The 12,792-nt window shown below is 53.9% G+C and overlaps 1 protein-coding gene across 2 annotated transcripts in view; it reads right to left on the bottom strand.

Annotated features, from left to right (window-relative positions):
- Positions 1-12,792, bottom strand: part of OLFM3 (olfactomedin 3) — a 91,755-nt gene that overhangs the window by 7,955 nt on the left and 71,008 nt on the right. For both annotated transcript variants that reach the window (XM_036343459.1, XM_036343460.1), the window contains exons 2-4: positions 10,919-11,065; positions 6,184-6,339; positions 3,374-3,593 (exon numbers count right to left, since the gene is read on the bottom strand). In XM_036343459.1, coding sequence (XP_036199352.1) covers positions 3,374-3,593; positions 6,184-6,339; positions 10,919-11,065 — 523 coding nt within the window. The remainder of the gene's footprint in view (positions 1-3,373; positions 3,594-6,183; positions 6,340-10,918; positions 11,066-12,792) is intronic.

Here is a 12,792-nt window from a genome sequence, read left to right as displayed (position 1 = left end):
TTTCTTTTTACTTCTGGCCATTGGAGAACGTGTGGCGAGGAGATATGATTTGATCTTTAACGTGCGTCCTTTGAAGCTACTTGTTTGTAATGAGTTTACCTCTACCATCCATTTGATGGTAAAATCTGTTTCTATTATTTAACCTTTTATTTTCATGTCTAACTCACCAACTGTAGTGCCGGGGGAAGGTGGTGGTAAGGGTGATCATAACAGTTGCCATAATGGAACGGGCACGAGAATGAGTTTGCAGTGTGTGTGTGGCAAGCAGGACCAAGAATAACATGTGTCCAAACCCGTCTGTTTTCCAATAAATTGCAAATGACTTTAAGCTGAACAATCTGTTTGCAATCAATTGCATAATAAGGCCTCACCCAGAGTTCTCGCGGTGATTGGAACGACCACATGGAAGAGGCTGGCATGGTGCCTGTCGCGCAGCAGGCTGTCAACATGGCTGCACTTCTCTGCTATGTGCTTGTGCCCCCACAGAATGGCAGCTCCCTGACGGGGGCTGGGGGGCTGTCTGCCGCTCAGCCTCGTCTCCCCAATACCTGGCCGAGTGCCCGCACACACCGGGGCTCATTCAGTATTGGCTGAATGTGCAAACTTGACTATTACCACCTAGACATTTTGTTTTCCCCTTTGAAAGGAATTTGGCACGAACATGGCAGAGACAACAAGCCAAGTGCCGTTATTGGGATCTCGAGTTTTGAACGCTGCCGATACTCCGCAGGCTGTGTTAAGGGAAGGATGCGCCTTGAACTTCACTAGATGGCACCGAACCATTGCCCTGAGGGAGAAGTGACTGCAGGCGGGGAGAGGGCTGGAAGCCTGGTTATCAGCGACATTAAATGTCTGTTGGTGATCTCAGGGGGTGGCGAAGGCTTTCACTGTGCTTTTTCAGTTAAATCCTCACAGGCATATAATTACAGTTTGCATGTCTGGGAATACGGTCCGATGTAATTAAGCACAGGGGACTGCTCTATTCGGCTCTCGGAGTAGAAAATCAAGCGTTCAGGAGGGCACGTCTGGCCCCCATTCAGGCCACAAGGGTGCATTGCTGTGGAAGCATTTTTTTTAATTTCTATTTTTTGCCCAAACTTTAATTCTCTAGTAGAGTCTCTGAGACCCTGCAGGTGAGGAGGCTCATTTGTTTTTTAATTATCTTAAAATTTGCATACTCACCACTGTCCACCTACTTTTGCCCAGCCTGCATATGTTAGAGGTGAAGTTCATTTCTAAAATGAAGCCAATCCCAAGAGTTTTCCCATTTATTCCCACAAGAATTCCACGGGCCCACTTCAGGGAGGGCTTACGGTATTCACCAGGTACGACCTCCTGGGGCCTGGCCTTGCTTTGGTTGAGTCGGTATGTAGTGAACAGTCTGGGAGAGAAGAGCAAGGAGGCCAGTACATGCCTGGGCTCAGCACACGTCTGGCTCAGCACACACCTGGCTCAGCACATGCCTGGCTCAGCACACACCTGGGCTCAGCACACGCCTGGCTCAGCACACGCCTGGCTCAGCACACGCCTGGGCTCAGCACACGCCTGGCTCAGCACACGCCTGGCTCAGCACATGCCTTGGCTCAGCACACGCCTGGGCTCAGCACACGCCTGGCTCAGCACACACAGCCCAGGCTCGGGTGGATGGCGAGATGCACGAGTGGCAGAGTGAACTGATGAGTCTAACACAGCCATGGGCAAACTACGGCCCACGGGCTGGATCCGGCCCGTTTGAAATGAATAAAACTAAAAAAAAAAAGACCGTATCCTTTTATGTAATGACTAGAGGCCCAGTGCACGAAATTCATGCACCGGGGGTGGGGGTCCCCTCAGCCCAGCCTGCACCCTCTCCAATCTGGGACCCCTCAGGGGATGTTTGACTGCCGGTTTAGGCCCAATCCCTGTGGGGCCTAAACCAGCAGTTGGACATCCCTCTCACAATACGAGGACTGCTACCTGCTTGATTGCCCCTAACCGCTTCTGCCTGCCTGCCTGCCTGCTTGATTGCCCCTAACCGCTTCTGCCTGCCAGCCTGATCACCCCCTAACCACTCCCTTGCCAGCCCGATCGATGCCTAACTGCTCCCCTGCCAGACCGGTCGCCCCCAACTGCCCTCCCCTGCTGGCCCAGTCGCCCCCAACTGCCCTTCCCTGCCAGCCATCTTGTGGCTATGGGCGCCACCATCTTTGAGGGCATGGCAGTCAATTAGCATATTCCCTCCTTATTGGCTGTGGGCACCACCATCTTTGCAACAGTGTGAGGGTCAATTAGCATATTCCCTTTTTATTAGATAGGATGTTTACTTTGAATTTATATTAGTTCACACAAACACTCCATCCATGCTTTTGTTCCAGCCCTCCGGTCCAGTTTAAGAACCCATTGTGGCCCTCGAGTCAAAAAGTTTGCCCACCCCTGGTAACATGTTCTTGTCACTCATGCAGATTTTATTTTAAAACACTTGAACGCTACCGATCAAGTGTTACATGTATCCTTTGAGATTTTCTTGGCCAGAAATTATTTTTCTCAACTTCTTTACTCCTCTTCCCAGCATATTTCCTCCTCCAGAAAGTGTTCTTGACCTTGAGAGAGCACTTTTCTGTGGTTGAGCTGCCTCCCTCTACCCCCCGCCCCCTGCCACCCCGCCTTGCCCCGTCATGTCAACTACTAACAAGCTGTTCCTGAAGGGGCCGCAGCCTCTTCGGTCAGTTCCCTACCATGTGCTCACGCCGCATTAGGTTACTCTAGTCCCCGGAGGCTCCGGCTGGGTCACTAGCTCCTGGGTGCAGCGGGAGGGCTTGCACCCTCGGTCCGGGCTGAGTCAGGGACTGCAGTCCAGGCCCCGCGCGCTTGCATGGCCCTCACTCATGGTGTGTAGCTGCCGATTTGGGAAGGTGCCTCTGATTGCTTCAGCGGGTCAGAGCGGCCGTGGGCAGCTCTGCAGGAAGGGCAGCTGTTGGGTTTGCTTTCAGCTCTGCGGCTTCACATTTTGGCCCAGGGCCACTCCCTCTCCTGCAGTCTCTGACTTTCTCCGCTCCCTGAAGTGCCTCCCCTGCGCCCTGGCCCAGCAGTGATCACTCATCACGCACCATCTGCCTGGACTAAAACACATCTCCATTAGCCAGTGGAATCGGCTCTATCGCCAGGCTGTTTATTTCAAATGTTACAGGCGATCGGAGAATTAGGCAACTGTTAGTCCCAGGCCACTCCGTTCCCAGGGGCGCGTGAGCCATTGAGGAACACTTACCTTGCACTTGGAAGGCCAGCCCTGGTTTCCCCGACACGAGGCACGTCTGACCACCCCCACAACATAGGAACGCGGTTTCCACGGAACCGACTGAGACACACCGCGCGGACGGCCCGCGGCTCTACTCACTGAGCTTCTTCATGCAGTCGCGGAGCCGGGTCTCCAGGCTGAGCACCCTGAGGTGCAGCTCCTCGTAGTCGTAGGCGCCCAGCTCCTCCTGGATCCCGGTGAGCACGGCCGACAGGTTCCGGATCTCCTCCTTGAACTGGGTGATGAGCCGAGCGTCCGTCTTGTACTGCTCCAGCACGGGGATCAGCGGCAGGAGCTCGTCCATCTTCTCCTTCAGCTCCTGCGGGGACAGCGTGGGCCCTGAGCGCCTGGCGCCCCCTGGCTCCCACTCACCAGCACCACGCTCTGTCCCTGGACCCTCACAGGTGGTTATGACAACGGATTCAAAATTCGCATCTTAAAATGACTCGGAGGAGATGCCATTAGCATAAACGCGTTCAAATAGCAGGCGCTCCGGTTGCTGCCCTGCTTTATGGGCTTACGTTCCTTGGGGGACAACTTCTACCTGCCCTGCCAGCTCGGGATTCTTTGAACTGGCCTGTGTCCCTGTGTCCCTGCGGAGTGGGGGGGACAGAGCCGTCCTGATGAGAAAGATGCGCGCACATTACAGCCAAAAGGCGGAGCCGGGAGCTCGCTCATTTCCGAGGCGCATTGGGCCGCGCATCTTGCGGCCTCAGGGGGAGCACCGCTGCCCCACGAGGACCTTAACGCGAAGAGTTGGCTCCGTCGGTACCACTTGCTGCCGATTATATGCAGCAACTGCCGCAAAGAAGGGTTTTCCGTTCCACAGTGGGAACACTGAAAAGAGAACAATGCAGTGTCCCAAGTTTGGTGGCAGGTTTTTCCCCTGCACTAAAATAATAATAGTAATAATAGTAAGTGTTCTATTTCTGGCTCTTTTCAAAAACATTCGTAATGTGATTACTGGCAGTCAATTTGGAAACTCCCTGCATTTGTCAGGGAGCAGCCAGTATGCCTGTCAGAGGTTTGAAAGGTTGGAGCAGAAGAGTGCAGATCTGTGCTCACTGCTTCCGCCTAGAGTTGCGCTTCCCACTGTGTTGCTCGGATGGCAAAGCTGTGCTTGCCTCTCTTGCCCCACCCTGAGCTCCTCACGGGACACTGACAGTCTCAAGTGTGATACCCAGAACAACTGCCACCTTCCAGGGCGGGGAGGAGAAAACCTACTTAGTGGTTTAAACTTTTATTTTATTTTCCTTTTTAATTGAATTTATTGGGGTGACATTGGGAGCCACTAGTCCAGAATGGCTTTCTTGAATATTTCCTCTAACTCTTCTCTAAACAAAATTAAGCAAAGCTCTTCTCTCTGTGCACCCGAGCAATGTTTATGCCTCTAATTGCTGTCGGTCTCGCCTGCCTGTTGGTCAGCTGTCTTTCACAGAACAGAGATTACGTACTGCACCCCCACCCCCAGAGGGCCAGCCCTGTCTTGCTCACAGGACCTGCTCAATAAATGTTGGTTAAAATGAATTCATTTGCTCTCCAGCCTGTATCTTTCTCTGTTTGCCATCCTCCCACCCCTTCTCTATTCTCCCAGTTCACTCCTTCTCTTATTCCCAACAATCTTTCAATTCCTGGTATCTTCTAGGCTTTGCTCTCATTTGTTCTAATTCCTTAACCCCCAGGCCTTGCTTGCATCTTTCTTCAACTGAAACCTCACGCTTCATCACTTTAGCCCGTTCTCCGGCCAATGCCCTCAGCCTTTTTGCCCTCCTGTTCTTTTAGGTGGAATTTTGAATGTGGTTCAGTGCAATTCTGTTTCCTCTGCCCTCTGCCCGGGCTCCTGGTAACCCATGCGAAGCGGAGGGCCCACTGCATGTCCCTGGGCCGCATCCGGCCCTCACCCTGACGCATGGAGAGCGCTTCTGAGGCTCGGCCAGAGCTTGCGCTCAGACCTGCCCCCTCACCACCAGCACGACTCCCGCTTCCTGACAGGCCGCCGGGAAACGGGGCTGTGACCCTTACAAAACCACAGCGTGTTTCCGAAACGACGTGCCGTGTCTTTGCAACGTGGACTGTTCCTTTTCAATAGAGGTGCGGACGGCATCATCCCAGTCAGTTTATTTTCATCGATGACCCTGTCATTCATAGTTAATGAAAGTCCACATGCACCTCTTCTCCGTTCCCAGTGTTTCTAAATAATTGCCCATAAACAACTGAACGTCTAAAGCAGCCGTGGGCAAACTACGGCCCGCAGGCTGGATCCGGCCCACTTGAAATGAATAAAACTAAAAAAAAAAGACCGTACCCTTTTATGGAATGATGTTTACTTTGAATTTATATTAGTTCACACAAACACTCCATCCATGCTTTTGTTCAGGCCCTCCGGTCCGGTTTAAGAACCCATTGTGGCCCTCGAGTCAAAAAGTTTGCCCACCCCTGGTCTAAAGACTGGTCTTTGGGTGAAATCATAAAGCAACCTTCTTTCTATGGCTGTTTATAATGGTAAATATAATAGTTTAATAGTTTATATTAAAACTATAAAACTGCCTCGTTTAACAGTTTATATTCCTGATATTTCTCATATGAGGGCATAAAAACTTCACCAGGGGAAAAAAACTTTGCTACGTTGAATTATTACTTTTCCTTCAGCTTCCCCCGTGTCATCGACATTGGAGGGCCTGTACGTCTATGCAGACACTCCCCGAGCTCTCGCAGGCCTCGCTTTGTGATAGCCAGTCTCCTGTGCACCCACAGCTGATGGCCAGGGCCGGTGGGAGCTGCCGGGCGTCCCCAGCGAGCCCTGAACCTTGCCTGGAGGGGCCGCTCAGTGATTTCCAGCCGAGCCACGCTGGCTGCCCGGCCCGCTCTGCATCGCACGCGGCTGGACCAGCTCGCGGGCGTGGACCCACCTGGAAGTGCTTGGTCATGAGCGTCTTCCGGTCGTCTTCAATCTGCCGGAACTTGGCCTTCAGCCCCTTCATCTGGGTTTCCATTTTTAGAACATACTGGAAATCTCTCTGAGTCCTCAGGTTTAAGACTTCGATGGACTGGGACATGTTCTGAACCTGTTCAACGAGAACATTGGCCATCAATCAGCATCTGTTCACAGGTCTGTGCGGTCACCACCGGAACAGCAAGAAGGGCGTCAACATGGAGAACTGAAGTCCCAGGTCCTTAATCCCACAGGACACATTTCTAGAAGGATAATTCTCCGTGATAAACAGTCAAAGAATTCAGTAAGAGACAGTTAGACTGAGGCAGGAAGTAATGCAACGGGCATCCGAACATTAGAAATGACTGGATATAAGCGAGGACTTAACGTGTCAGAAAAAGACATTTTATGAAACAGATTTTTTATTCCAGGCTTCGTAAGCGTATCAGTGCCCCATTTTGTTGAAGGTTTAAAATGCGTTGTTTCTGTGAGTACTAACACTGACCTCTGACCTCGAGATCTGGGGTGCTTAGCCATTGTGAGTGTCAGGAGTGCCTAACAGACATTCAATGCATTCACTGCGGTGCAGTCACCTCGAGGCACTGGACACACCCCAAGGTGAGGGGGATGGACCCACAGGTGAGGGGAACAGACACAGGGGAGGGGGACAGACCCAGGTGCGTGGTGGCAGCTCCCAGACCCTGCTGGACCCTCCTCACCCATGGAGCCTGCTCTCGCAGACCTGGGAGAAGGCAGCGGTAGCAGGTGGGCAGTTGGGCAGGTGGGCACGCAACGCGTGTTAGGTGGATGGCACCGCCCCAGGTTCCCTGAGCCCCAGGCTGTTGAGAAGCGGGCCACAGGTGGCCCAGGAAACGTGTAGAAACGGGGAAGGACTGCGCTCACGGTTGTGGCAGCGACATTCTGGAACCAGAACGAAGGCCAGGGAAGGGGAGCTGTGGACGGGCTCGGGGAGAGGAGGAGGACGTGCGAGGTTAGAGGACAAGGCGGGCCGTGTCCTTGGTGCCCAGGTTATTGTCTACCGGGCAGCATCTACCGCCACATCCTCCTGGGAGCTTGTCCAGGACCCCGAATCTTGTCTGAAAATCAGAATCTGCATTTCATCAGCATCCCCAAGTGATCCCTTTGTGAGATTTTGAGAAGCGACGCTTAACATGGAGGAATTTCCGGGAGAAAAACAAGTCGGAAAAGCCCAGTCCATGTCGGGGGGGTCATCTCAGGTTTCCATGGAGGTAAGTGTGTGATTCCCTTTCACACGAGAAGGAGCGACCGCAGGACTCCAAGTACGAGTGTTTATTAACGGACAGTCGCTCCTGCACTCAAAGCCTCACTTACACCCCGTCCTCAGTGCAGCACGGACGTACCGAGGCAACATTGCGAGCATCATGGCTGCATCGTGGATAAATGTGAGGCTCTCAACCACTCCTGAGCTTCACTGCGGCTCAGCACGAATGAAGAAGCGCCGTTTATGTTAAGGACAGTGCACGCGTGAACACGGCGTGTGTATGAGCCCACCATCGTGCGGCGAGCCTCTCTGGAAAGGCTGTGCCCAGGGAGGAAGCAAGGGCAGGCGAGGGGTCTGGATGGACGGACACAGCCTCCCTGCTCCTTTGCCGCCGACCCGCCCCCTCGAGCTCCGGCGCAGCTTGACTGTGTGGCGGGAAAGTGCCCGGAGAGAACGTGTGCCGAGTCCTGGTCTGGCCTCTGCTCGGCAGAATCGTGTACGATCTCAGGAGCCGCCGCGGGCCGTGGCTAGAGACAGAGCTGTCCACTCGGACAGGACCTGCTCGGCTGCCTTCGGCCTCTCCCGCTGGCTGTCCCGGCACTGGTTAGTTTCCCACTGGTTTCGGGGACCCACGGAGAGTCAGTTTCCTGGGGACACTGGAGGCTGGGTCCCCGGGATTCCACGCACGGGGAGAAGAGCCATCTGCTGCCCTGCTGTCCATCTCCCCACACCGCCATCTCCCGGTGCCCACAGCCCTGCCGCCCTGCTGTCCATCTCCCCACACAGCCATCTCCTGGTGCCCACAGCCCTGCCGCCCTGCTGTCCATCTCTCCACACGTGTCCCCGTGCCCACAGCCCTGCCGCCCTGCTGTCCATCTCCCCACACAGCCATCTCCTGGTGCCCACAGCCCTGCCGCCCTGCTGTCCATCTCTCCACACGTGTCCCCGTCCATCTCCCACACAGCCATCTCCTGGTGCCCACAGCCCTGCCGCCCTGCTGTCCATCTCTCCACACGTGTCCCCGTGCCCACAGCCCTGCTGCCCTGCTGTCCATCTCCCCACACAGCCATCTCCCGGTGCCCACAGCCCTGCCGCCCTGCTGTCCATCTCCCCACACAGCCATCTCCTGGTGCCCACAGCCCTGCCGCCCTGCTGTCCATCTCTCCACACGTGTCCCTGTGCCCACAGCCCTGCCGCCCTGCTGTCCATCTCCCCACACAGCCATCTCCCGGTGCCCACAGCCCTGCCGCCCTGCTGTCCATCTCCCCACACAGCCATCTCCCGGTGCCCACAGCCCTGCCGCCCTGCTGTCCATCTCTCCACACGTGTCCCTGTGCCCACAGCCCTGCCGCCCTGCTGTCCATCTCCCCACACAGCCATCTCCCGGTGCCCACAGCCCTGCCGCCCTGCTGTCCATCCCCCCACACGTGTCCCCGTGCCCACAGCCTCTCCGCAGGGCGTGGCAAGCTTGGGGTCCCCCTTCGTTGATAATTTGTTGGAACTCCCTCCCCTGGTTCCTTGTGTGAATCAAATGTCTGAGGGCTTTGAAACGTCACTGCAAATCGACTTAGATTTCACTCTCCTTCAGCACCAGTGCGGCAGCTCCTCGGGGAAAAGAGTCCAGCAGTTTCACATGTTTACATGGCACGGGGTTAACACAGACAAACAGCTTTCTTTACTGTGGGGCTTCACAGGGCCTCTGTGTGAACGGCGTGGTGGAAATCTCCAGAGCGAGGAACCCTGTGCAGTGTCTCTCAATCATTTCGTCGGTGAGTCCGTCGCTGGCAGCCTGTTCCAAAAGCCACACTTGGGGAATGATTGAGCTGGACAGCGCAGGCGCGTTTACCTGTGCAGGGAGACTGCACGGCTGGCAAGCTTTGCTAAGGGGACAACTTTAGATTGGGCATCTGACACCCGGGGACAACTTTAGATTGGGCATCTGACACCCGGGGCATGTGGAACCGCTGGCAGTCCTAGCATTCACTGGTACAAACACTGCTCAGCTTGCTGGGCAGGGCAGCACTGAATTAGGCATGCGGGCCACCGGGGGCATTCTGGGGGCACTCGCAGGGCATTGAGAAAATGCAGAACTGGAGTGGCGTCGCCACACCGCCTGCCAGTGAGTGACGTTGCAAGGTGGTTTCACCTCAACAAGCACCAGCTTCCTCTTAGGGAACTGAGAGAGGCAACCATGTCTGCTCTGAGGGTCGGAAGGGGGTGGACACAGAACAGACAGGAGTTGTTATGAACATCGCTGGTAGGAACAGGATTCTCCTACCATGTGACATGCTTGGTCAGTGGGGAATGTGAAGGTCAGGTCCTGTGTGCCACTGGGCACCTGGGAGTGGCATAAGCTGGGATGTCTGTACTCAGAGATTCAGCGCTTTCATTTTCCTAGCTTCTCTGAACTTTCTGTAAAGTTCCTATTGGGTGTTCAGTTACGTGGATGGATATGGCACCGCATGAGTTGTTGAGAGTGATGTCCGCCTGATGTATCGTATCGCCCCCGATGGCATTTAAACTTGTAGCTGCTGCCACTGCGCCCTCCCCCCCCCCCCAATCCCCCGCCAGCCTGGCCACCCCAGCTGTGCTGCTGTACGAAGGGCCCAGCACAGGCAAAGTCTGAATGAGAAGAATGGAAAGAACCATCCACTGTTGTTCTGTTTTGTTTTGTTCTCCCCACACCACACATCAGTAACCTTTCATGAGCCGACTGGTGTCTGTAAAAGAGGAAATGAAGGCCGTTCAGCAGTTGATTGTTAGGGGCTGGCTTCAGTAGTGATATGGAGCGAAGGCTAGTGAGTGAAACTGAAGCGCCTGATGCTCAAAGGCATGCCTTAGAGCAGTGGTTCTCCACCGTGGCTGCACATTAGAATCACCTGGGAATCTTCTTAAAATCCTGATTTCTGGGCCTCATCCTCTGGAAATTCTGTTTCTTTGTTACTAATGTTGTGGCCCCACCCCATAACAAAGAAACAGAATTTCCGGAGGATGAGGCCCAGAAATCAGGATTTTAAAAAGATTCCCAGGTGATTCTAATGTGCAGCCAAGGTTGAGAACCACTGCCTTAGAGAGTGCTGACAAATACTCGGACTTGTTCGTTATCCGTCCTGAGAGCTTGCGCAGTGCGAGCCGTTAGCTTAGCTTCCTTGCAGGCTTCATAATGGAATCCCAAAGTAGGAGCTCCAGGAGCCTGGTGTGATTCTGAGAGTCGAGGCTGCATTTCTGGCAGCAGAATAAGACTTCCTACCTTTTTTTTCCTTTAAGGAGACACACTGGACATTAAGACAAATGACAGAGAGCCGATCTTTAGAAGACGGGGTTGGGAGCAGTGAAAAGTCACATCAGCAGAGCAGAGCAGGAAGCGCGAGGGACTCCTTCCGGGAGCAAACACTGGGAGGACCCTGACCCCCACGCCCACCTCCCCCCACTTCCTTTGCAAGGAAGGGGGATTTCCGTGCACACATACCTTTTCCAGCAGCTGGCGCAGCTGCCTGCTCTTGGCATCCCGGGAGCACAGGTTCTGCTCCGGAGCCACCACCGTGCAGATGCATCGCCCGTCGGGGTCCTGCGCGGAGCTGTACACCTGCCACCCCTCCTTGGGGCTGACCTGCGTCTGGGGAAACGGAGCACACACAGACCCGTTAGAGCAGGGAGAGGGCCAGCAAAGCATCCTTCGGACAAAGTCTGGTTGTATTTTTACAGTTAAAAGGAGAGCGAGGAGACGGGTTGCATGGGCGGCACAGCCTCATGCAGTTACACCTTCCTTAGCCGTTCTCTTCCTCTAGGCTCCGTGCGACTGATACTCACCGCCTGCCCCCTCCGCAGTGCTCTGTGGACAGACGAATGCTGCCTTAGGAGCATCCGGTAACCACTTACACACACGACCAGTCTTTCTCCGTAGCTCCCACAGCTTGTCTTTCTCAACCATAGTGGCAATTAGCAATAGATTCTTTTCTGATTGTTACTCATGTGTGATATTCTGAAGCTAAGCTTTATCCCAAGGAGCTGCCCGTGTATTAAGGGCCCATTATTATTTTTTAAAATAGGTTTTTATTGATTTTTAGAGAAAGAGGAAGGGCGAAGGAGAGACAAAGAGAAACATCAATGAGAGAGAAACAACATCCATCAGCTGCCTCCTGCACGCCCCCGGCTGGTAATCGAGCCCACAACCCGGGCCTGTGCCCTGACCAGGAATCAAACCGTGACCTCCTGGTTCAGAGGTCGATGCTCAACTGCTGAGCCACACTGGCTGGGCCAGGCAGCTGTTTTTGAAGGTCAGTCACACGGATGTAGAAAAGCGACCGGCCACCCAAGTTGCACTGACTGTTTTTCCTGTGGACACAGATCCCTGGGCCGCCTTAGTGAGCGCTGGTTCACGTCCACGCTCAGGACCTGATATCCCCAGCGCCCCTCTCTGGTTCCGGGACTCAGCAGGCAGGGAGGCATTTCTTTTATGGCCAGGGAAGAGGAAGACGGATGCTGTCTAGAAAGGAAGGCGTCTACATGAATCTGGAGGGGTGAGGCCCAGGAAGGCTGGGAGAGGGGCTGGGGTGGGTTGCTGAGATGGGGCTTGGAACAGGATGTGACTGGAGGCCAGCAGAGCACTGTCTTGCAAAATGCCCAGAGTTACTGGGCTGCTCTGTTTGCCTCTAGACCAGGGGTCCTCAAACTACCCGCGGGCCACATGCAAATACAAATATTGTATTTGTTCCCGTTTTGTCTTTTTACTTCAAAATAAGATATGTGCAGTGTGCATAGGGATTTGTTCATAGATTTTTTTTAAACTATAGTCCGGCCCTCCAACGGTCTGAGGGCCAGTGAACTGGCCGCCTATTTAAAAAGTTTGAGGACCCCTGATCTAGACGTTGGAAGCCAGTTCTTAAAAGGACACACCAGGCAGATCCTCTCCCCACAGATCCGCCGTGGTCTGGCATCTCCGTCTCTGGGATTCTCAGCTGTCATCTCCTGTTTCTTCTGTCCTGGGCCCCAGCTCCGCACGTACCATCAGCCAGCACACAGGTCTTTCTCTTTTCAAGGGATTTAGCAACAAACCCATCTTTTGGGGCTCCTTTCACAAACGCCTTTTTTGGGTAGTTCATAGAAGTCTCCTGTGGCCTCGCCTATTTCTGGGGCGTTGGATTTATGATTATTTCTATCTTTTTCATCCTCCCTCACCCCTTCCTCCTAGGATTTATACCTGAATATCCAGTTAGGATAGAAAGATGTGTTCAGAATTATATATTATTGGAGTCAGAGAGGTTCTCAAAGAATATTCCTTTTGTATTAAAGGAGAAAACAATGCAAAGAGATTACCGATGGACCGGAGATGGAAACAGCTTA

Source organism: Myotis myotis, unplaced genomic scaffold, assembly GCF_014108235.1.
Source record: "Myotis myotis isolate mMyoMyo1 unplaced genomic scaffold, mMyoMyo1.p scaffold_m19_p_18, whole genome shotgun sequence".
Taxonomy (NCBI): domain Eukaryota; kingdom Metazoa; phylum Chordata; class Mammalia; order Chiroptera; family Vespertilionidae; genus Myotis; species Myotis myotis.
This window is presented reverse-complemented; position numbering and strand designations above follow the sequence as displayed.